The 26064-nt window shown below is 33.4% G+C and overlaps 3 protein-coding genes across 3 annotated transcripts in view; all 3 read left to right on the top strand.

Moving 5' to 3' along the window:
• The first annotated feature begins 369 nt into the window (after positions 1–369).
• LOC128168095 (LITAF domain-containing protein-like) lies at positions 370–6849 on the top strand. Its single transcript, XM_052834190.1, has 3 exons — positions 370–543; positions 3765–3936; positions 6082–6849. Exons 1-3 carry the CDS (start codon positions 438–440, stop codon positions 6188–6190), a joined length of 387 nt encoding a protein of 128 aa, XP_052690150.1. The 5' UTR covers positions 370–437; the 3' UTR covers positions 6191–6849.
• A 1554-nt stretch (positions 6850–8403) lies between these two features.
• Positions 8404–10543, top strand: LOC128166302 (cell death-inducing p53-target protein 1 homolog). The gene is made up of 2 exons (XM_052831394.1): positions 8404–8724; positions 9526–10543. Exons 1-2 carry the CDS (start codon positions 8531–8533, stop codon positions 9659–9661), a joined length of 330 nt encoding a protein of 109 aa, XP_052687354.1. The 5' UTR covers positions 8404–8530; the 3' UTR covers positions 9662–10543.
• A 13067-nt stretch (positions 10544–23610) lies between these two features.
• Positions 23611–26064, top strand: part of LOC128167884 (paired box protein Pax-5-like) — a 53292-nt gene continuing 50838 nt past the window's right edge. The window contains exon 1 of the mRNA XM_052833834.1: positions 23611–23780. The gene's annotated coding sequence lies outside the window, so the exon portion shown is untranslated. The remainder of the gene's footprint in view (positions 23781–26064) is intronic.

Raw genomic sequence — 26064 nt, 5'->3', positions numbered from 1 at the left:
ATAAAAGAGCAACATTGTAGGTATTTGAGACTAATCATGTGAAAATTTAGGCGAGATACAGCTCGATATATTTTTTTTATTTGCTACGAAGCGAGTATATGGGACGAATTCTATCGTTAAACCGGGTCCGTAGGACATCTGTCATTTTAACGATAGAACATTCTATCTAATGTACATGTACACATGCGTGCATTCCGCTGTAGCTGCATGTGACTAAATCATATGAAAACTTAAACTTTTAAATCAAATGAATGAAAAAGACCAATGAACATGATCACAATTATTCACGAGTTATTCAGAATCATATCTAGTAAGAACGATTTAAATTGTAAATAATGACCCGACTACGTTCTCATAACTCTATAGTATCAAACGAGTAAACAGAGGCTATATATACAGACGGAACAGAACTGTACAGTGACCATTCCTTGTGAACAATGAGTGACAATAAGGGGCCTCCTCCTCCACCACCCCCTGCCTATAGCGCACCTGGGCCCCAGGGTCAGGGGTACGGTCAACCACCCCCTCCCCCACCCGGTTATGGTAAGTATTTTTTTTATTCATTAATTAAGAGAAATCTTGTTAGTATTTTTTAATGTTTCTAGCCTAAAGAAATTCTGTCTTTTATGGAAACCTGATTTACCCTTTTCCCCCTTATATATATAATTATTGTTTCGGAACAATGTGTATAGGATACTACTATGCATAATTTTTTTATATGTAAGACAGATAAAGTTATAAACCTCACAAGTAAGTTGTTTTAAGGGTGTATATTTTCTGTAACGTATTCTTGTAATAACCTTACTGTAAATATTTCAACTAGATTTACTTAATATTTACATTAGTATTAAACTTATCATTATAAATTTTAGATCCCCCTGTTCATGTTCCCTGCTTATTTTACCGCTATTTATATTAAATCCGTATTTTATTCTTTCCAGATGATTGGTTTTTAAATGCCCTCTTTTATTCATGAAGTTGTTATTGGTTATTTGTTTAACATAAAAGTTCCACCTATATAAACACATTACAAATCCCCCAAAGATCGATTTTATTATGGTCATGCTATGAACTTACATGAATAATATTATGTGTATGACAATAGGATTTATTAACGAATTACGTAATTTGACGTGCTGATTGTTTGTCCGATATTGTTGTCCTGTAAACACATGCACAATTTAATTAAGTGGACCGGATGTCCATGGCCATTTTTAGACTACATTTACCTTCTTTGAAAGAAGAGCTTTGTATAAAGATGTAGAAAAATATTCAAATCTTAAAGCTAATTAAAACATTTGGCATTTTTTTATTTACATAATGACAGTTTATGGCCAAAAATATCATGTTTAAAAGTTTATTGTGAATCTAATGGTTAAGTTGACCACTCAGCTTCCTTAATTTCATGTTTATTTACGAATATTTACATGTACATTTACTTTCTTTCCCCCTATTAAATTGCATTGATTTATTTGACTGATATTTACGCATAACACAGAAGACCCAATCACCAAATCTGGTGCGTATGAATACAGTCTTCCTTTAGTATTTCTCGAAGAACATGACTCACTCTCCTCGCGACTTCAAGCCAGATCACGACTTAATATTATACTTACGCTGATAAATACTTCTTGATGTAAACATATTTTAACAGTAAAATGAATTCAATTGATTTATTTCTTAGAATACCAAGAGTAAATTCATCAAATTACAGAATGAAAAATAAAATTCTCTTATAAGTTATCAAATCTCTGTGCACTATTTTTGTCAGCATGATTCGGCTGTTCCAATGGCTCTTCCGTTAATTGCACATTACTCGTTGAATAAGGCAGAGATTTTAAAAAATAAATCATGTTTTCGGAAAGAGAATTAGTGTCAAAAAACGTAAATATAAGCATTGAATCATTATTTTTTGAAAGATGTGGTCTCATAACTGCAACGGTGTGTGCAAACAAATTTTCATAACGCGCTAGCGCGCGTTATTCAATTTGTATGCATACACCGTTGCAGTTATGAGACCACATCTTTCAAAAAATAATGATTCAATGCTTAAGTATATACGACCAATGTCTAATAATATAGATTACATAAACGTGAGTAAGTACAAGGACAGCAAAAGGAAACACATGACGTCACTCATACAGCTATAAATTCTTTAGCCACTTTTTAACTTTTATTTAATTATCCTTGGGTCTCAACCACATCCCCAGAATGTACATTTTATTAATGTTTAAATTTACACAATGTTTGATTTAAACAGTAAAATAAGGAAGCGATGACTTAATGTATTCTACAAATAATATCCCATATTTTAATTTTGGGAAGGGATGTGGTTCGTTTTGTAAACAAAACAAGAACAATACCAAACAAACAAACAAAATCCAAAACTTGAGAAAAATAATAAGATGCTACACAATAAAAATCCCGTGTCTATTTATACTATTAACTACACGTATTTACCCCCAAATTTTAATCTTCTCTGTACTTTGGTAAGACACCAGGTTAATTAAACCCTAGCACTGACAGCAGGTCAAATAGTTCTTATTCTGTGGTACATATCCTGAAGTATTTAAAAAGCTATCTACCCGTGAATATAGATGTTTGATACATTTGTCAGTGCCTGTTGTCAATAGAAGTATTTACTAGTATATTGACGACAGAAAAAAGAACTTGAAACAAACGAACTACTGTATTGTTGATCAATCTACTGGGTAACAACATGACTGTTTCATAAAAATTGTCAAATAGTTCTTATTCTGTGGTACATATCCTGAAGTATTTAAAAAGCTATCTACCCGTGAATATAGATGTTTGATACATTTGTCAGTGCCTGTTGTCAATAGAAGTATTTACTAGTATATTGACGACAGAAAAAAGAACTTGAAACAAACGAACTACTGTATTGTTGATCAATCTACTGGGTAACAACATGACTGTTTCATAAAAATTGTCAAATAGTTCTTATTCTGTGGTACATATCCTGAAGTATTTAAAAAGCTATCTACCCGTGAATATAGATGTTTGATACATTTGTCAGTGCCTGTTGTCAATGAAGTATTTACTAGTATATTGACGACAGAAAAAAGAACTTGAAACAAACGAACTACTGTATTGTTGATCTATCTACTGGGTAACAACATGACTGTTTCATCATACGTTTTCATACTGATCAAGATTTTGTGCGGGTAGCGTGGTACTAAGCACTCCTTGGTATTGTCCTATTGCGTCATATCTATTGCAGACCCTAGTCTTTAACATTGTTTTCTGACTCTATAAGAGTCGGAAAAAAACATTACCTTTGAATGGTGTTTTTAATCTACTATATGTATGTAGGTAATAATTCATTGATGTAAATGCGTTGGTGCCTCGTTCGGTACAAACAATAAAATGTGGAATCATGAATATTCGTAGAGACTTTATATTTGTCGATTTTGTGGATGTATGTATCCATTGCCACGAATTATGATCACTGAATCTTAAAAAAAACAAAAAAACAAAACAAAAAAAAAAACGATTCTTGATCTTTAATTTTTACTCATAAAAAGTGAACCAATGAAATTATATGCCCATTGTTCTTTACACAACTTCAAATTATAAGGAACCAAAATGTTATGTACAAATTTTGATTGCCAAGAAACTAAATTTTTGTAAATGACATCACGAACCAGTAAAGAAAACTTACAATCCACGAAAGTCGCCCCCAGAGAATTTAAACGATCCCACACTATTAATTGGTATTACACTAACGTCCACGTATATTTCAGCTGGCAGCAGTACCGTCGTAGTGACCCAACCTGGCTTCATCAATGCCCGCATTTTCCGGGAGGTTCCGGTCCCCATGCAGTGCCCCTACTGCCAGGCTACCATCACGACCTCCACGAGCTATGAGGTCGGCACGCTAACCTGGATCGCATGTTTTGTAGTCTTCATCGTAGGGTGAGTTGTTTGTCCGTTTGTCTGTCCGTCTGTCTGTCTCTCTCTCTCTCTCTCTCTCTCTCTCTCTCTCTCTCTCTCAAAATACATTTGTAAACAGCATTGTTTATTCATGTTATGTTGTTGACAAATGAACTTTGTTTAAAACCTGTGTTTAAGATTGTCCAGAATGCAGGTTTATGGAAAAAAGAATCATTAAGTTCACCACATTAAAACCTCCAATAAGCATGCTGTGTGCCACGATTCAGCGCTAAATTGTATCACACTTTAAAATTCAAAACCCCTTTTCACAAAATTGAGAGATACTTGTCAGTTTTTTAATGCGTTGAATGACAGCTAAGAGGGTCTAATTATCACTCCTACAGGAAGGTTACTTTAACATCCCAAAATTTCTTATGGGAGTAAATATATTTTGAGCGGCATGGGGTTTGGCGACCGCAGTTCACAAGTGGCTGTAACGCTTTACAGCTTTTCAGAAAATTTTGATTATTCGTTGAATCAATTTCAGGACGTCATACGTATATCCCGTAATAGTTGCTTAGTAATAATTGCTTAAAATCAATACATTTTTGCCGATTAATTTTCACCTTTTTCTGTATACATGTATTACCGACAAAATGAAATATTTTTGTCGTAATTTATACACATTTTAATTTCACGACAGTTTACCTGATCTTTAGAATTTATTTTTTCTATTTAAAGGAGGGGGTGCCGCTTCTCATGTCTCATCTTAATTAAAATCTTAGTTAGTTTTTCTTACTGGTAAATCAGTTTTTATAATTAATCAGCCGATCGACCCCATGAATTCTTTCTTCTTCAGAAGGGGGGGGGGGGCTCTTGTCCCATGATTGTGGTAGCGATAAGGATGCTTTTGGTGATATTTTCTTTATTCAGCCAAGCTCTATACTTAAACGATTTGTTACATGTACTCGAAGTACATAGAAATGCGTGTATAAACAGAGTAATGATATGATATCAAGATATCATATCATTATGATTACTCTGTTTAGAATATTATTATCTGATGCCATTCCGGCAATTTCAGCAAGCCTTTTCCTGAGCTATCTAATGTTGTCTTTGTTTTGCAAGTGAGGGTGCAATTAGGATGTTGTATCTTCCTCTTTGTGTTGATGTGATCTATATATTTACAGGTGTTGGTTAAGATGTTGTATCATCCCTTTTGTGTTGATGGGTTCTAAATATTTACAGATGTTGATGGGGTGCTGGGGCAAAGTTGATGATTTATTCACTGGGATACTCATGTATTTAACAATAAAATATATGATTTCTTGTTATGATTTTCGAAGATTAGTGAAAAGTAACAACATTCGTTGAATAAATGTGCATTAAATTTATTTCTGTCATTGGGGGCGAGTTTTCTTGACTGAGAGCGAGTTGTCGTAATTTGGGGGGGGGGGGGGCGAGTTTTCTCGAACTGGTGGCGAGTTGTTTTAGGGGTGAGATGTCTTGGGGGCTATTTGTCCAGCATTCATTTACAGGGGTTGGTTAAGATGTTGTATCATCCATTTTGTGTTGATGTGTTCTATATATTTTCAGCTGTTGGCTGAGGTGTTGTTTCATCTCCTGTTGTGTTGATGTAATTTACATTTATAAATTTACAGGTGTTGGACGAGGTGTTGCTTCATCTCCTGTTGTGTTGATGTAATTTACATTTATAAATTTACAGGTGTTGGACGAGGTGTTGTTTCATCTCCTGTTGTGTTGATGTAATTTACATTTATAAATTTACAGGTGTTGGACGAGGTGTTGTTTCATCTTCTGTTGTGTTGATGTAATTTACATTTATAAATTTACAGGTGTTGGACGAGGTGTTGTTTCATCTCCTGTTGTGTTGATGTAATTTACATTTATAAATTTACAGGTGTTGGACGAGGTGTTGCTTCATCTCCTGTTGTGTTGATGTAATTTACATTTATAAATTTACAGGTGTTGGACGAGGTGTTGTTTCATCTTCTGTTGTGTTGATGTAATTTACATTTATAAATTTACAGGTGTTGGACGAGGTGTTGTTTCATCTTCTGTTGTGTTGATGTAATTTACATTTATAAATTTACAGGTGTTGGACGAGGTGTTGTTTCATCTTCTGTTGTGTTTATGTATTCTAAATTTATATACATTTGTTTACAGGTGTTGGCTGGGGTGCTGTTTCATCCCCTTTTGTGTTGACGGATGTAAAGACGTCGTCCACAGCTGTCCAAACTGTCGCCAAACAGTCGGCCGTTACGACAGAATGTAAACAACGACAACGACAAAATAACACCTCCTACAACACAACCACGACAAAATAACACGACAATATTAACATTTTTAAAAAAATACAACAAAAACATTCATCCTAGGAACTACTAGGACAACAATTTCACTTCGAATCGCTAGGACCTCGACAACAAAGGAGATAACATGCACTGGATTTGTTATTTTGCCGTGGATTTGTTGTCTGTTATACGCTGTAACCTTTCATTGTACGATCAACAAATGTGGTTTTTATTTCAACCCTCATATGATATTCAGAACAATAATTTTTAAAATTGTTTTCAATATTCAATGATATTTTTGTGTCAGCGAGGTGGTTTTTATTTTTTACGTTTACTGGGACTTTGTTTTGACTTACAGTACTGTTGTTGTATTGATTTTTTTTAAAGATTTTTTTTTTTTTGCGAAATGTTACCGAAGTGTGATACAATAAAAATATAAATTAAACCTTTTGCTGTTACCAATACACTTTGTATCAATTGTGTTGTTATGTTATTCGTGTATTGACCAGGTTTTATTAGATTTATTGTCTTGTTTTGTCCATTTTACTCACTGTTATATTGGATATATTTAAGAACAAAGATCGTTTTTTTACAAAATGTTACCAACGTTTGATACAATAAAAATATGTATGAAACATTTTCCACTCTTTTCTTAACGGATATAGCTAATTGTGATAGTTTTGATGTGAAATGAACTTTATTTGTACAGAAGTCCTGTGAACGTGAAACCTTTTAAAAAGCGTTGTTTTTTCTTTGCAAAAATTTATCCAATTTTATTGGTTGCTTTTAAACTTCTAAACTTTTAAATATATATCTTCTTTTTTGCTTTGCTAAGAGACATTGAGCTAGTCTGTTTCTAAAATAATCTGTAATTTTATATTGAAGGTTCGAGGGAAGCATAAATAGAATAACTTAACCAGAGGTGCTCAAAAATGTAGTTTCAAAAATAATTCGTAGCAATGCTTGCAGAAATCAAGTTCATTTTTAGTTTATTCTAATTTAGTCATTAGCACCAAAGCATGTGCAAAGTATATGTACATGTATGTGTAGAATCAGAGTAAATGTGTATATAGATTCTAACAAATCCCAGGCACATACATCTGCCATAATTAGATATTGCTTTTCACACACTGCTACATCTTTACATTGAAATCGTTACATTTGATTTACGATTTTATTCATTTTTGATCAACATTTTCAGGTGCAAACTTCAAATTCATTTCCTATATGTATATATATATGACTCCATTGTAACATCTACTTAGCTTGCACGTGTACTTTTCTTCCCACATGTGGGTTTAATTGCTGAGGTGAAGGTCTTTTTATGGTTTTCCTTTGGAAGTGTCGGACTTTATCAAAAAGACTCATATTGCGTTATGGGGCAAAATAATATCAACTCAATTAATTCCTTCATTTTCTCCGAGAATGTTTTTTCTACATATTTCTAGACATTTATAAATGTTTCAACAACATTATTTAATTTGCTTTACATATACATGTAATATTGTAAATATATATCCGTGATATTCATAAAATGAATAAGGTTGAAATTTTAAACATCAATCAAATACTTGTTAAACATTGATTGATACTCGAAAAGATTTTAAAAAGGAATCAAGAAATGGGGACAATCCTAATTTTCACTTTAATCTTTATTTACGGTAGACTTTAGAATTGTTTACCAATTCTTACTTTATTAAGCCCAAGACGGATTCATTAGTCTTTGAACAGATCTAAGGGAGCTGAAAGGTTTAACTGTTTATCAATATTTTCTTTTTAGTACACACATGCGCGTCACTTTATCAATTTGATACATGCGGCATAGTTAGTAAATATACCAAATCAATTCATTTATCTTTGATCTGATCAAGAAAAAATATCGATTAAAAACATAAATCTAAAAAGTCCTGAGGAATTTTAACACAAGCTTTTATAGAAAAAATGTCAAGAAATCAGAGTCGGGTGGCATTGCGAACTATACGGTAAATTGCATTCATGAAAACAGATCAATACACCCGCATGCCGAATTTACCGTGCAGTGACTGTCAATAATTCGATAAGTAATTTATATTCCCTTTAAATTTTCTCACAAAGCTGTCCCCCTTGCCGCATAACGGTAACAAATTAACATATATCTGAACACGACAGGCATTGGCTGTGTTTACTTCTTTTTCGGACCTTAGATTTAAATAGTTGTCATTGGACAATATACGGGTACTTTTTAAAAGAATTTAACTTCCTTCTTTTTTTTTAATTTGCGTTGGTAAGGCAAACATTACAATCGATGTTTACAAATCCTTACCAGACGCGTGCAATAAATAATGGCCACTCCAGATGATACCAGCATTACCGTGGAACCGCCAGAAGACACGGGGTCAAAGCCGACCAGTAACGGGTTCGGTCCGGACCCGGCAGTGGCTAAATGCCCGGAATGTGACCATACCGGAGAGACAGACGTTTTTTACGAGCCAGGAGTATATACTTATGGTTTATGTCTTCTGTTGCTGTTTATGGGGTAGGTACATGTACCTGGCTTGCTTGCCATTATCTGGTTGTGTATGTGTATTACTTGGTTTTAACAGTCAATTGTTGATTTCTTGTTGTTTTTGATTTAGTTCAAGAATCATTTCTTACTTTTTAATTCCATCGTGAATATTTTAGTTCCGATAGTTCATATTTCTGCTTCACGCGAAAGCTTTGTGTCACTATATAAAAGACAATAACAGCAAGATAAAAACGCATTGTGTAGACAAACAATAATTAAAGGGGAGCATATTTATTACGTAGATTCCATACACCTGTCCGAACGAATGATATCAAACCATGCCAAAGAAAAATTCTAGTCAATGCAAAGTATATCGTAAAATTCAAATTTGATAAAATTGTTTTACCAGCAAGTAACATTACGTATCACACTGACATATATACCTAGATATAGCGTCCATTCATCATTGAATATAAGTGACGATATAATAGCTATAATGCAGTTACTTTCCTACATATGAAGTTTTAAAAGTATGCATTTAGATAATCAAATTGAAGAGCTTTAAATTTCTTTTCCTTTGACCACTGTTAAAAAATCGCCTTTGACATCCATGTAGATTTTTTGTTTCACTTTTACATTTTGTTTGCAATGCTTTGATAAAGTTCCAGATTTAAAAGGACTTCCTATCAATTGAAACGTTTAATTTGCTATCTGACGCGCGTATGTCAATTTTAGTTCAAATTCTTTCATATACTGAATAGATTTTATTAATATTTTGTCATTTAGTATTTTCTTTGAATACTTGATAACAGTTCTATAAATCCTCTACAGATTATGGCTGGGATGTTTCGCCATTCCTTTCTGTGTGCCAAGTGCCAAAGATTGCGTGCACAAGTGTTCCCATTGTGGGGCCGAATTAGGAAGATTCCGAAGATATGAAAAAGAAATCCGAGAACCATACACGTGACAACAGTTAATAAAATACCAGTTTTTGACAATGAACAAAGAAGTAACTTGCCAGTTCCCCTTGTGATATTTCTGAGACAAAGCCCTTTGCGAGATAAAGGCAATAATTCTCAGTTTTAAACAGACCTTCATTATATGTGCCATGTAATTTTGTTTTTTCATCTGAGTCTTTCAAGTGATTGTCCTAGTCAGATTGAAAAATGTTAATTAAAAACACAAAACTACAGATGAGCTGATTACGCGACTTTTCTGGTATGGTATTTATATATAAACTACATACTGTATATGATATGAAAGTGCTGTAATTGCGTGATTTCACATCATCTCTCTCTATGATATCATAATCTCAATCCTACACAGTGTATACAAGTCTGTGAGTATATGATTTGATAAGAACATTTGTACATGTACATTTCATGGGGTTCTTTTTCTTACGAAAACACGGTGAATTCCATACTAGACAATTATGCCTCATGAAATCTAAGTGAAAGTAGCACACAAATGAAATTTACAGAGAGCGAATATACTTATTATGCTTAATTACACAAAATTCTATGCTGCATGAATACCAATGAAAAATTCCATGGGTTTCAACGGTGGCCGAACGCGTGATCGTGACATTACGTGGAAATCACGTGGTAAACGAGGACCAAAAATAACGTAATCACGCGGGATGCATTTGTATGCTACAATTATACAGACTGGCCAGTGTTACAGTGTATTTGCAATCAACAAAAATGTTTTTATTTACGTCTGTGTACATGTTTATGGTAATGCATCTAAATATTAATGATTTCTTTGAATGCTTTGTAATAGTGAATGTCTGTGTGTAAAAGCGTCTTTTAATAAAATCATACTAATAAACATTTCATCCAGCGCACAATGTTATTGGAAACTACTAAATATGTTAATTTGAGGACCTGAGCATTCATAGAAACTGTGAGTTTGAATTTAAAGCAGAAATATGAAAAATAAATGAAAATAGAATATAGAAATAATTTTTATGCGATGAGTAAAAGAGGTTCGCCACTATATATTAAGCTATATATCATTAGATCTATATATCATGGAGTGTATACTGAGTAATCCAATGATCTACTTCTGAGAAATGGTGGGAATGCAATTCAGAAGACTGACTGGCGAATTTCTTCGAGTATACAGCAAAGATCGCTTTGATTTACGAATAAGGAGAACACTACTTAACTAAATAAATAAATTTAAATTGAGACGCAATGAAGTATTTTGTTACACGTATGGCGAACATTTTAAGGGACAAATCTAGAAAAAAAATTAAATTAGAAAACCTTCATCTTAATAGCATACAAAATTGGTGAATTTTTATAAAAAGTAGATTGACAGCATAATAAATCTTAGAGTTATCCTTCTTAGCACGGCAAAACGTCATTTGTAGAGAACGTGTATTTATATGGTCTGGGACATTTCCATGTGACGTACTGTACTATTTATCAAAATACTAGTAAAAAAATCAAGTGAAATTTTATAAATAATCATGTTTATCATAATTTAGTTCTCTATAAAAAAAAAAATGAAAGAAATTTTAATTCAAAATAACGTTTTCCCAGTTAGCATTCAGCGATCTGTTATTCAGTGTTGATATTTGGTGGCGTCGTCGATAATCACTTTAGTTTCAACTTTGCTTCAATGTTTGATTCTTTTCAACGTTGAGTTTACTTTGGTATATGTTGAAACCAGTGGCGTCAGAAGCAAAATGAAGGGGGGGGGGTGTTAGTCATCAGAAATCTTGAAAAAAAAATTATGGTATTAAATGGTCATGTTTAATTTTGCACAAAAAAAGGGGGGGGGGGGTAAGCCTCTTCATACTCCCCTTTCCCCGATTCTGACGTCGATAGAAACAATGTTTCTATTCGATGATAGAATTGATCAAAGTACTGAAGTACTGAGGGGAGTTGGTTTTATCGATTATCATTTATTTTAAAATCAACTAATCTTGTATGGCAGTTTGTTTCTAGTCTGTATTTGAATTACGCACTTTTTTATTCTATGAATTTTTAGATTTTTCTGACAAGAATTTCGAGAAACCCCATATAAATAATGTTGTGTAATATTTAAAGATAGATTTCAAACTATGTATTAGTAATCGAAACAATTCTAAAAATCGTATGGATCCAAGCACTGTCGATATCGAACTCTAGTCTCTGACTTAGGAACACATGAGACTACAAAAATATCTAAATTGTTCGTATTATATAAAATCTGACTATTTTCAAAGTGTTAATAAATAAGTTTCCTTGAAAAACAATGCTTCAGCATACATTACATCGAATGTTTCCATTGTTTTCAAGAAGTAAGTCTTGTCAGCGGTGATGATTTGTGCTTAGGTCCAAACACTGTTTCACTTTCGGTTTGCCAGAGTAACTGCATAGGAGAGTTGATTGAAATCAACTCCCAAAAATATATCCACAGAACATGACTACCCCATTTAACAGTACGTAATTTATATATTGCGTTAAAGTAACATATTTGCACAAATCTGAATCAAAAGTAGAATATGGTGAAGAGGGAATATTTGACAACAATTTGTACCATACACAAAACTTAGGAATATCTCGATTTTTTTAGATTGAGATAAATGAAAAATAAAATATCAAAGTCATAATCGAGGTGAAAGATTAAGGTAAAAAAAATGATTAATGCATGTTACTCAGTAGTATAAAAATATGGCAAAATCAGAAACTGTGAAGTCTAGATCAGAAGGAAGGCCAATGCCGGAAAATCAAGACACCGTTGAGAATTTCTACTATTCCATATGTATATACAGGTATGTTTGAATTTAAATTCTATGGAAAAAAATAATCTTGCCTGAACGCAAAATGAGGAATAGTGAACTCAAGGTCATAGGAAAATTCAAGGTCAGAAAATTATAACACAGTTAGACTGCTCTCAAATTTACGTAAATTTACGTAAGTTTGATTTGGGGAGGGGGACAGTTCATTTGAAACTGAGATAAAAACTTAGGTAAATGCACACACAACGGACAGAAGGGCTGATAGACGAAAGACAGACATGACAAACACTCATAAAGCCCCAGCTATATACATATAGCAGTGGGGGGGGGGGGCTCTTTTGGATATATTTAGAAAACAATTATTTTAGAATAAGAAATCATATTAACTATATATGTACACAGAAAATTATATTCTTATTATTTTGTATAAACAGTTATCATAAACGTCTTCAAGGACGGAGGGGGTAACTCTTATCATTTCAACAATCGGTACACAAGAGGAAGGTTTAATAATATGCACGTGCTCTTAAACAAATTCAGAACGATCTGCATCATCTTATGTAGCCTTTGTATACTTTTTTTTTACAAAGAAAATATTTTTTAATCACATCTTATAAAAGCAAAACTTTGTTTGATAAATTGATCTACATTAACGCAATATCAGAGAGAGGGGACATAACTTCCTGGTTACCCTTTGATGAATTAGTGATATAATACATTCACGATATTTCATGAGATGACGTCCTTTAAATTGAATGGCAACTTTAAAAAAGTACTTAGTAATTTTCAGCCAATCCTCCATGTTTCACAAATAAAGATGACGTAAGTACTTTAAAAACCGCATTATTAGGAGTAGCAAATATTTTTGATTACATAACAAGTTACCATTTTACTTCCTCTTAATATAAATAAGCTTTTTTAATCTCTTTTTTAATAACAATCGTTTAGTTGAAAGTTTTTTAGGCTCTAACAATTTTACCTACTTGTATAGCCTTTCTCTTTGTGTCTGACTTTACCTAAATATAATTTTTGATAATGTCTGTATGCTGCATTTTAACCGTACAAATGAAAGAAAACAAAACGCAGGGCTTGGCCCACAAATGGAGTGACTTTATGACACTAGTGACCATCTTTGGTAAACATGGTCCCGGGCTGCGTTTTACAAGAGGACTTACGGCTTACTACAAAATTAATGAATGCTAATTAATCACCAACTAATCAATGATTTATTCATATGGCTGGAAAATATAATTATGGGAATTGAAATATTTGTTAACAAATGGTTTTAAGTCAATTTTGTTCTCTTAAACCATTTTACGAGACTGTAAATATTTACAACTTTGTCGTAAGTTCTTTTGTAAAATGCAGCCCCGATTCGTTTAATCGTATCCCCAGATGATATTAGTAGGAGATTTATCTGACACATGCATTTAACTCGCAAAGGTGTCCACTTGTCCTCCCCTAGTAGTGCTGACCGTAGGTTCTCGACAAAGAAATTGTGAAATGGTTTATTCACAATGCTGTAACTTGGTCGCAGATTTACTAACAAAGTGGCTGTTTATTTAGAATTATGCTGTAATTAGTTCGTAGATTTACTCACAATGCTGTAATTTAGTCGTAGACTTACTACTCACACTACTAGTGCTGTACTTCGATCGTAGGTTTACTCATAGAGCTTTTGCCTGATCGTAGATTTATGCTGTTGACTGGTCGTAAGTTTGCGTTTGACTGATTGCGAGGTTTACTGACAATACTTTTGTTTGGTCATTGGTCGTATGATAATGTTGTATATTGACCGTCGGTTTACTCGTAGATAAAGCTGTTGACTAGTACTGATATGGGTTTAACGACAATAGTGAGAATTTGCTGAAGATTTACTTAAAACGATGTTGACTTATTTCAGCTTTGCTCAAAAAATCTGATGAATGTCGTAATAGTTAAAAACTTGTTGCTTGATCGTAATGTCGCTGATTGGTCACAGAGCTTACATGCGATGATTTTAACTGGCCGTAAGTTTACTGAAATGTTGATGACTGGCAAAAGGTTTTGTTTACAATTTGTTTTCAATTAGTCAGAAGTTTAGCTCGATCTTTCAACTTATTATGAATTTACACACATTTTTGTTGGCTGGTTGAATATTTTTTTAAAAGGAGTTATACATGTCTGGTCGTGAGATTTCCTTACAAAGCTGTTGACTGGTCTTAAGTTTCAAATTTGAATTATCGTAGATTTGCCCACAATGCTGTTGAATGGCCGTAGTTCTAATCATGGTGCTTTTATAAAGATCTACAGTTTGCTAGCAATGCAATGATAACAGATCCTATCCATGGTTCTCTGTGTCTGTATACAAAGAACTTGGTTTGGTAATAATGAACGAACTCTGGCAGAAGTTGTTCGGATTTTAGATTGCTAATACTGTGGAATTACCTAAACTCTTGTCACAATGCTGTGTGATAATCTCAAGTCTGATCACAATGCTGTATGATACTCTCAAGTCTAATAACAATGCTGTGTGATACTCTCAAGTCTAATCACAATGCTGTGTAATACTCTCAAGTCTAATCACAATGCTGTGTGATACTCTCAAGTCTAATCACAATGCTGTGTAATACTATACTCTCAAGTCTGATCACAATGCTGTGTAATACTCTCAATCTAATCCCAATGCTGTGTGATACTCTCAAGTCTAATCACAATGCTGTGTAATACTCTCAATCTAATTACAATGCTGTGTGATACTCTCAAATCCAATCACAATGCTGTGTGATACTCTCAGGTCTAATCATAATGCTGTGTGATACTCTCAAGTCTAATCACAATGCTGTGTGATACTCTCAAGTCTAATCACAATGCTTTGTAATACTCTTAATCTAATCACAATGCTGTGTAATACTCTCAATCTTATCACAATGCTGTGTGATACTCTCAAGTCTAATCACAATGATGTGTAATACTCTCAAGTCTAATAACAATGTTGTGTGATACTCTCAAGTCTTCTCACAATGCTGTGTGATACTCTCAAGTCTAATCACAATGCTGTGTGATACTCTTAAGTCTAATCATACTGCTGTGTAATACTCTCAAGTCTAATCACAATGCTGTGTAATACTCTCAAGTCTAATCACAATGCTGTGTAATAATCTCAAGTCTAATCACAATGCTGTGTAATACTCACAAGACTACAAGCAATGCTGTGTAATACTCTCAAGTCTAATCACAATGCTGTGTGATACTCTCAAGACTACAAGCAATGATGTGTAAGTCTGATCAGAATACATTTTGATACTCTGAAGTCTGATTACAGTGGTGTCTGGTAATCTCAAATTTGATCACAATGCTGTGCAATAATCTCAAGGCTGATACTAGTAACAATAATGTGTGATAATCTCAATTCTGATCACAATGTTTTGGAATGAACAATGTTGTGTGATAATTATACCCGCACTTTCTAAAGAAAGTTCAGGTATATTGTTGTTACCCTGTTCCGTCTGTCTGTCCGTCCATCCGTCTGTCACGTTTTACTTTCTCAAACTGCTCTTACATCTTACAAACCAGCAAACTGAACTCTTGGAGTTTGATTCGGGGTATCATGTTGTTTTGTAAAAAGGTTTCAAAAATTCTCTGTTAGTCCTCGGGGTCAAATAATTGGTAAAAAATGATGTTTTTTCACAAAAAACCTTCTTCCTCTAACTCCTCCTACATTTTCAACAGTAGACAAATCATCTCTTGGAATATGTTTAAAGGTATCCTATAGATGCGCAATAAGGTTTCGGAATTTTCAATTTTGTACTGGGGGTCATTTAATGGCTGAAAAATGACGTTTTTTTTTTTTACAAAAAAACTGGTTTCAAAAACGTCATTTTTTTTATCAGTAGCCAAATGATCTTCAAGAATATGATTGCCAGGGGGTGTCATATTGAAGTATGATCAGGTTCCAGATTTATTATTTTTATTAAGGGGATCAGTGGGCAACAAAAAATGACGTTTTTTTGCAAAAAAAGTATGGTTCCCAGAACTCCTCTTACAACTTTTGGAGTAGCTCCATCATCTCTTGGGATATAATTGAGGCTGTCCTATAGATGTGCAATAAGGTTTTAAAAATTTAAATTTCATCCAGGGAGTCAAATAGTAGCAGAAAATTGACGTTTATCACTAAAAAAAAAACCATAGATCCTAGAACTCCTGTTATGATTTAATGGATAGACACATCATATCTTGGGATATGATAGGGACTGTTCTATAGGTGTGCAGTAAGGTTTTAAAAATTTAAATTTCATCCAGGGAGTCAAATAGTAGCAGAAAATTGACGTTTTAATATCACTAAAATAAAAAACATAGATCCAAGAGCTAGAGCTCCTCTTATGATTTATCATATCTTGGGATATGATAGGGACTGTTCTACAGATGTGCATTAGGGTTTTGAAAAATTAAATTTAACCCTGAGGCCCATTACCTACATACCTTTTGATTCCCATTACCCTTAATTAAGGATCAAGAATATATATGTTTAAGGGGTGGGGATCTCAACCGTTTTCGAGATATTCGTGCACTTCCTGTTCGAGGGGGGGGCACGACCACCCCCCGGGCCCATGACCTACATACTGTTTGATGCCCCTTGACACAAAGAACAAGAATATATATGGTTAAAGGGTGGAGATAACCTATTCTCCTACAAGGTTCAATGTTAGAGTCCACACCGTTTGGGACCCCCCCCCCCCCCCCCACCCAAAGTGGTTGTCTAACCCAAAATGAGAAAAATCAAACCAGGATGCACAACTAGATATGCAGCTAGGCCTATCATATCCTAGAGTTTTGTACAATTCTGTTCAGCCATCTCTGAGAAACAAGTTCAGAGCGGGAAAGAAGAAGACGAAGAATAATAATACATGTACATGTATTAAGAACCGTACAAAAACAATAAGTCTCTAAATTTCATTCGGGAGACTTAATAATAAAGATTAAATAGAGATAAGATCATAAAACATCAATAATCTAAAGATAATTGACAATTTCTGATTCTAAGGAGGTCGGGATAATCCTTTAGGGTCATGACTTACATGCCATAAGGAGGAATAATATCTTTGGATTAAGGTGGGGATCTCAATGGTTTTTATGATATTTGATAATTTTAGGAAGGGTACTTGGGATCATGACCTACATAACATCTGAAATGCCTTGAACAAAGATACAATAATATACCGTAATATGTACATGATATATGATTCAATTTAAGAACCCAGATATAGATCAATCATCTATGTTTTGTAATACTTCCTATATATATATACATGTTATACATGTATTAGTTTGTGTTTTGTTCTATACTATTCATGTTCATGACTGTAGTATGGCTTAGTTTTATTTTAAATTACATTAAAAAATTGTCAAATATATGACTTGGAACCCCCACCCCAAAACAAACTCAAATATACACTGTTCTCCCCCCCCCCCCCCCCCCTTAATTGTCGAATGATCTATTAAAATCAAAATATAATTTAATTGGGTGTCTAAAAACTTTTATAAACTGGTAAAAAATGTGTTATTCTTTAAAAAAAATTACATTACACCTTGCATAATTGACAAATGATCAATTGAGATATGATCAGAGGTCATATTTCTACCATGGGATAAATAACTAATATTCATTGACAAGTTAGAATTAATAATAATAAATGATTCAAATTATAAATGTTTATAAATAATCCACATCCACCCCCCCCCCCCCCCCCATCTAACCTGGTTCTAAAGATTCAGTCTTCTTAATACAATCTCACATGTATACAGAAGCAAATTTTAAATCATTTCTTGATTGCTTTTTCTCTCCTGATGCACATTAACATTTCGGAAATTGCTTAATTCAATTTTTAAGATTTATAAACAAAATTTTATATGCATGTGTATTAATTCACCTATTTTGGGCAATTGTAAAGTCTCCGAAACAAAGCAGTGTCATCATTAGGCTAGGAATTACCTACATGGATCAAACACTACATATAAATAAGATAAAATACTTTATTGTTTCTAGAATGTCAGAGTGTCTCCAAGGGGGCATAACCTATATACAATTTGACGCGCAATGATACAAAGAGCAAAAATAAATTATTTGGTTTAGGGATGAGGATCTTAGAAGTTAACAAAATATACAGTGTATCATCATTTCCTATTTCATAAAGGGGGGGGGGGAGGGTTAAAGACAACACCTGGGGGTCATTAATGTACTTTATACCATATTTTCCTGTTTCGTTGGGTCAGAACAGTCCCATAAGGTCATGACCTACATTGTATTTGATGCATTATAATACATTAAGAAAGAAATACTCCTTCCTTCCTATTATAGCTCATATAAAAACGATAAGTGTCTACATTTACTTACATGTAATACACAAATTCAATATGAAATTGTTTATAAAGGGTCAATATGGGGTCAACTACATTGTGTATGTCTGCAACACAAATAAAAAAAATAACTTTTGCAATTAAAATGACAGAAACTTTACAAATGCGATAGGATGGGTAACAATGATAAGCTTATTTAAATATTAAAAGATGATGATACGTACAGTATGCTGTCAAAGGGAGATCCCATTTAGAAAGTGAAAGTAAAACTTATGTGTGCTGGCATCTCATTATATTGTGCTACTGCTACTTCTTGTATTATGCTTACCTATATAAGTCAACATCATAATGATAATCCAATTAAAGCACAATAATAAATTCCTTTAGCTGATCTTAACTAATCATTTTCCGCATATGGAAAACACATACATGTATGTATACATATGAAACCATCTATTTGAAGAGCTGGGTAAAACTAGTACCCGCTAATGAGACCTGCAGACCTGAGTTGTGTACGTAACTTCAGACAAAGATCAGTTATTTGTAACATGCATGTATTTTTATGACCTATTCTTTAAAACCCCTTGCACTATTTTATTAGGTAAATAACAGCTTTAAGGTGGTGCAGGACACCTGCATATTGTGATGTATACTTCCTTAATTGAGGTAAAAAAAAAAGTATAGATATTAATTAAATATTTACCCCCAAAATAATGTTACCTAACATTGAAGCAATGAGTTAGAGCGTTTACATGTCTGTAAGAGCATTGGGGTTCAAGGTGTATTTTTGGTAATTTTACTATTGATATAAATGAATTTTTAAAAAAAAAAAAAATTTTTTTTTGGGGGGGGGGGGTCTCCACCCCTCACTCCCACCCCTTCTCTAAATCTGTGCACACGATGATGTTCATGTAGGCACACAGAAGCAAATCTAAAATCGGCAACCGGTACGGGGAGGGGGCATAATTTAATTTTTAATTTTGTTTGTAATTATTATATAGACCATTATACTTTCATTGATTAACAGAAAATTCACTGCAAACAGTTCAACCCCAAATTGCACATAAAGTGCTGCTAATGTGTATTATCATATGGGAAGGGATCTCATCCTTCAGTTATGAAAATTATAATTTTTAAATGTATTTCCGGAGCTTGCATGTGGCCTTCATTTTTAATTAAACTGGTACAAAACAGTGTTATTTAAGGGCAAACACTTGGTGCGGGTATTACTGTCTAATGACAGCATCTAGTTTTACAATGCTGTGTTCTGTGATTCCAAGATTGATCACTATGCTGTGTTATAATCTCGTTTTAAATTCTATAAATACCGGTTCAATTCTTGAGCAAGAGCAATAAAGAATAAATTTCGTATTACACGACCGCCCATATAGATTATAATACAGTTTTTAAAAAAAATATTAAAAAATAAACAGAAATAAAAAAGCAATGAAGTAATAATAACAAATATATATAGTCATATTATGAAGAAAAAAGATTGATAGCCTTACCATTTATGGGAGACAGCATCTGGCGGCACACAAGCCAAACCGAAATAAAACAGCTTCACAATTTTTGTATGCAGTTGTTACAATCTAAAAAGTTGATATGGTTTATTTTGCTGTTTGCTTGTTTGTTATACCTTGTTTTGTTTTGGTTTTGTTGTTGTTGTTTTTTTTTTTGTTTGGGGTGGGGGAGGGTAGTCAACCAACTGCAAATCCCTCATACCTTTTGTTTGAAGTTTTAAAAAAATTACCCCCCCCCCAAAAAAAGCCTTTCTTTTATCATGATTTGATTGTTGTAAAGAAATATATTTTTTCATTAAATGTCAATTCACGAAAATCTACAATGAAAACAACACGTTGTGATAATACTTCTGCGACATGAGTTGGATTTATATGAAATGTTCTTGAAACGTAAGGAGAAGGCAAATATTCTTAAGAACATCGCAAAGATCTAGCATTGAAATAAATTATTTCAAAAGTGGTTGTGATGTATCTCATTAAAAGAATTACAACAATAATTTCAAAGCATGTTTGAAAGTCAGTGTATGGTGTTTACTTAACCTGGGGTTGCAGACTTAATTCATATCTCTTGGTTCGAATTGTCTTTAATAAAAAAAAATATCAAAGGTAAATTTCAAATAATGAATTTATCAAAAACATACATTTATGCATGTGCGATCGAGACTTTCCCCTCAACGTTTCAATTTAGACACATTAAACGCAGACATTTATTCAAATTATTGTCCATTAATAAAATTCCACTTCACTTTTGTTGTGGCTTCTCTTGGATGTAAATGACACATATACCATAGAAACCTGTCTGGCACACTCCGTGCTCATTTATCATCCCAAACTCTGACATTTTGGCCTTGACCTTTTGACACATGGTCAGTCGACTTTTGACCTGATTTTTCGAAATTAACAAAATTTTCTGTATTCCTGAACAAACAATAATACATTTAGACTAATAAATTAAGATCTTAAAATTTTTCCCACTGTATGTAATCATGACCTCTGATTGACCTTTATAAAAATATGGACACAGAATTGTCAACTCCGTGATAATGAGGATAAATAATGAAGTATATCCTTCTATTGCAATGAAAAGTTTGATATATAATAACAAGTTATCAACGTCTGATAAAATGTGAAGTACTTGTACTATTTTTTATTGGATAAATTAATGTATTCCATAAAAGTGTTATCTTTTTTAAAAATGTGTTCGGGAAGAGACTTTGTTAGAATCGCGTCTTTTATATCAAAAAATGCTCACTTAACACAAATACATGTATGTACGTTATTTATGTTTAATTATATACAATTACAAATAGTTAAAAATATTCATGATATGTCAAACCTTAGATTAATATTTATTTATAAAATTTTATGTTTTTATATCAACCGTCCATAAAATTGAATCTAAGAAATAAAAACCGTGCAATCAAATTGAGACGCGTATATTGAAATAAACAGATGTTTTACTTCCAATTCTTTATTTTCAAAATAAAAAAAAATAACACACTAACAAAAATAAAATAATTTTATATACGTCATATGCCAAAGATTATTTGTATTAAACACATAAAAAGCGATTTATTTTACGGAGACAAATTCGCTGTATTTCTGGAGAGACAGGCCCGTCCACTTAATCTGTCAGGCCTAAGAGACTGACGATGTCTTCTATACATAATTAAGGGCTAGATGAATGCGTGGATTCATCATATTTGACCACTAGAGGACAGTGGGGGAGAAAGCATGTACGAGGGCCGTGAGATAAGGAGGATGAGTACATGTTGGATCATTTTTCATGCTACAACCAAAAAAGCATTTAATTTATTAATTCAACAGCTGTGACTTTCTCACATGGTCATCGTAAATCAAGGAAGACAACTAAACGAATATAAGGATTTGCATATATGTAAATAATGTGCTAACACAGTGCTGTCAAATGGTTTCTTTTTATTTCCATTATCTTATGTATACATGCAGCTAGTTTCAAACTAAGTATTTTCTATTTCAACATTGTTTAATACATTGTTTATCATAATAGTCAATTTTACTTGATTTAGACAAATAGTGGGGTGGAATGAGGGTGGGCGATGGTTAACATTTTGAAATTTACATTCCTCGGTGGGTAAAATTAGCTTTGAATTCGCTTATAAAAAAAAATACTCGGTATGTAAGAGTTCGTTAAAAATTGTAATTATAAAAGCGAACTTATGATTGAAAATGGATTAATTGCTGGTTTTTATACATATATTCAATGTTTTGTTCTTATTTTGTTTGGTTTTTATCCATATCCGAATATCATCTATCTCCATGCTCGGCATGAACAAAGGGGAGTTACTCTAAATACTAGAAAGAGTAGAGCTTACGGCAATGCAACCACTATTTATATAGGCCTAAGCTTTTTCATTAACATTGAATAATAATATGTCTACAGTTAAACATGTTGTTTACAAATGTATTGAGAGAGAGAGAGATAGAGAGAGAGAGAGAGAGAGAGAGAGAGAGAGAGAGAGAGAGTGTTAGTGCAAACCCCCCTTTCTCCCTTTCAATGTTACTGCTTAGTTTCGAGAGAGAGAAAAAACTGTGTCGGGTCAAAGGTTAATATTAACGCTAAATATCCTGTGGATTATTTTAATTCCTTCGCATTTCATTGTAAAGAGAAGCGGCCCGATTTAACCCGCCGTGTTCATTATAAGAACTTAGATTTGACCATCACAGCGGGGCTCAGAGCAAGGAAATAGCTCGCTGCTTCTCGTTGAACTTTTTATTTTAAAAGAAAACGGAATATGAACACATGTTGTGCATTTGAAAATAAGTGAATTGCTCATTAAGTTTTTTTCTCTCCTCTCTCTCTGGCCGAAATCACAAACAGATGCGCAAGCGCAAAACGGCATGGTTGTGAGAAAACCAATATTTATAAAACTATAAGTAAAAATTATTTTTTCCACAAAATATTGGAATCGACATTTTCCAAATTTAATCCGAAATTCCTGAATACTGAAACAGGCACATAAATGCTGAATACCCCCTTCTCCGAACTTGACGCCATTTTACTCAGTAATGAGTGGTTGAGGTGCTCCTTCAGGCTTTTTATAATGGAGAGAAGAAAAGTAAACAACACCCTTAATACAATTATGTCAGCCTATTACATTCTCACCCGTCCTATAATTGAATAGTGTGACGAAAACTATCCATAATAACCCGGTACCTGCCATTCAAAGAAAAAAAAATCGCTTCTAATTCAAATAAGCATAGCCAGCGGCTTAAACGGCCTTGAGATGTTTCTACAGGTCTTACGGATTAATTTTCTCCATTTCTATAGAGTCGGGTAGAACATGTAAATCTCGCCAGTGAACGGGTCGCTTGGCAGACGACAGTTGCACGCACCACAGACTTTTTTCGGTTCCTTTTCATTGCTCCTCAAAAGAAGTTCCGAATCACTGAAGAGTGCAGCTCTCCGCTTTGTTTGGTCATCTATGACGATTTGGATACGCATCATTTGAAAGGTACGGGATTTTTTTGTTTACATATTATTGAGAGTGATCTATTTTGCCCTCCTCGCAAAAGTGATCGGTTGAGTTTTTGGGTTTAACGGTGTGTGAGTGTGCTATGTGTAGTGTGTTGTCAACCCTCGCTGGAATGTATTGCAAACGGTGTGCGTGAGTGTATCATCTCAAAACCTGTGTTAAACTTTTGTTCAAGTTTTGAAAAGATACAATTAAGTTTAATGTGGTGTGTGCAGTTATTCGCCAGTCTCCCGGTTTTCGTCCGACTCGATGTATCGTATTTCGTTCTATTCATATACAGTATGCCTGTTCTACCCGCATACTGAATGAAGAATTTTGATGTGAAATACACAGCAGAAGCTCTTATAAACTTCCTATTTCCCCTTTTTGAAACTAGGAAGCTTAAAGTTCTGTGTTACTTTTTGGATTAGCAGAGATTTGGGTCATTTGTTTAAATTCTGTAATACTTTTTTTTAACAAATTGAGAGTACTGATTGCCGTGTAATAGAGCATTGTTAGGGTGTCATCGGCGGAATGTCGTAATAATACCAATTTAATTAGTCACTTTCCTGTCGAGTATATGCAAAGCCTCTTGTTTGCTTTAATCCCTCCGTAAAAACACTCTCAGAGAGAGAAGAAAGACGTTCACCTCCTTTTTTACAGGAAGAATAAATTTTAGCACCCTCGTGCAATAATCAGTTGTATAGAAATAGACATTAGCAATTATAAACCCCCGTACATATTTTTCCGACAATAAAAGTGTATTTGTTAAGTACCCCGTTTTTGAAAATTAAACTTGAGATGTGTGTGATTTTGTAGATAAGACCTTCGTAAATTTATGGGAATTTTATTCGTCCAGTTTCTCGTTTACATTTGCAGCAATAGACATAAAAACCCGGATTTCAAAGGTAGCCTGGGAATTTCATTACCTCCCAACATCATTAAATCTACCCGTGTTGAATTTTTTTTCTTCAAAAGTCGGGTACATCACATCTTAAACATATAGCCCTAAGACATGATTTAGAAGTTAAAACCAAATATTTCGGATAATTCTTCCTTCAATATATATGCCGAAGTTCCCAAACAATTAACAAGAACCTCCATTATCCATCCAATTACATCGTCACACGAAGCCAATCGTTAAGTTTGATGAAAGTTTTCTTTTGTCAAAAGAAGTAAAATGAGTCTAATTTAAAAGTCATTTTCATCTGTTTTGCTTAAATTTATGATGTGTCATTTGTGAAAAGTGGCAAAAATTGTAATATATATGGAACCCCATTTCAGAACCCGATCAAGGAAAACGGATGTGTTTTGGGTTGCGTGTATACTAGTCAATGTAAAAACGTTGAATTAGTATGCAATGAAAGCTTTGTGGATTTCTATAAATGCCATTGTTCATCAAAATGTAACCCGTTTTTTCTTCTTAACCCTTATTTACTAAACAATAAAATGCTTTCATGTGGAATATGAAGCTGGCGACATTGCAGAAAAATACATAACCCGTGTTGGCGGGTTATGTTTGACATCGTCATGATTATTTCGTGCAGTCCGTGATTTTTCTTAGGTCGCTGTAGAATTCGACCAATCGATAAACAGGGTGTGCAGATTTTAGTCTGTTTTTTTTTTCTATAGAGTTATGAATTAACTATTAGTTTCCGTAAGAACTAGAGGGAATCATATTGGGTAGATGTAAATATAAGTATGTAAAATATATTTTAGGTCTGAAACATGAATACCGTTTCTAGTATGAAATAATCAAATACTTCTGTGTCAAGGTGATGCTATAGTGAAGAATTGATCCGAGTCTCTCGAACACGTTACAAAAGGCGCAAACAGACATATACAGATGCATATGTAGACTTCAGAATCTGTCTATATCTCGTCACATTTTGCAGGGTGAATATTTTTAAGCAATAAAGCTTCAGGTAATCCATAACCAATGGTTTCGAATTTTGCACATCTATCAACAAAATTTTCATTTCTCCATTCCCATTTGGACAGTGCAAGGATAAAAAATTAAGATCAAAGACTGGGAATGCTTTTTGATTTTTGCAAAGCGTTTGTTTTTTAATTGATTTCAAATTTTGACCTGATGAATTATTAAACAGCTTTCCTTGAATTAGCGTGTGAAGTGGGTCGTTCAGTAATAAACACTCTGCTTTGACTTTGGCTGTTTGCTTTTACAAAAAAATTAAACATTAATAGCATTGTTTTTAATTATGATAACTTACTTCAGTTTGAAACTTTTATCATACATGTATATATGTGGAAAAAGTGGAGAAAA

Source organism: Crassostrea angulata, chromosome 10 (assembly GCF_025612915.1).
Source record: "Crassostrea angulata isolate pt1a10 chromosome 10, ASM2561291v2, whole genome shotgun sequence".
In the NCBI taxonomy this organism is placed as follows: domain Eukaryota; kingdom Metazoa; phylum Mollusca; class Bivalvia; order Ostreida; family Ostreidae; genus Magallana; species Magallana angulata.
Note: the sequence above shows the minus strand (reverse complement) of the source record. Positions and strands in the feature narration are given on the sequence as shown.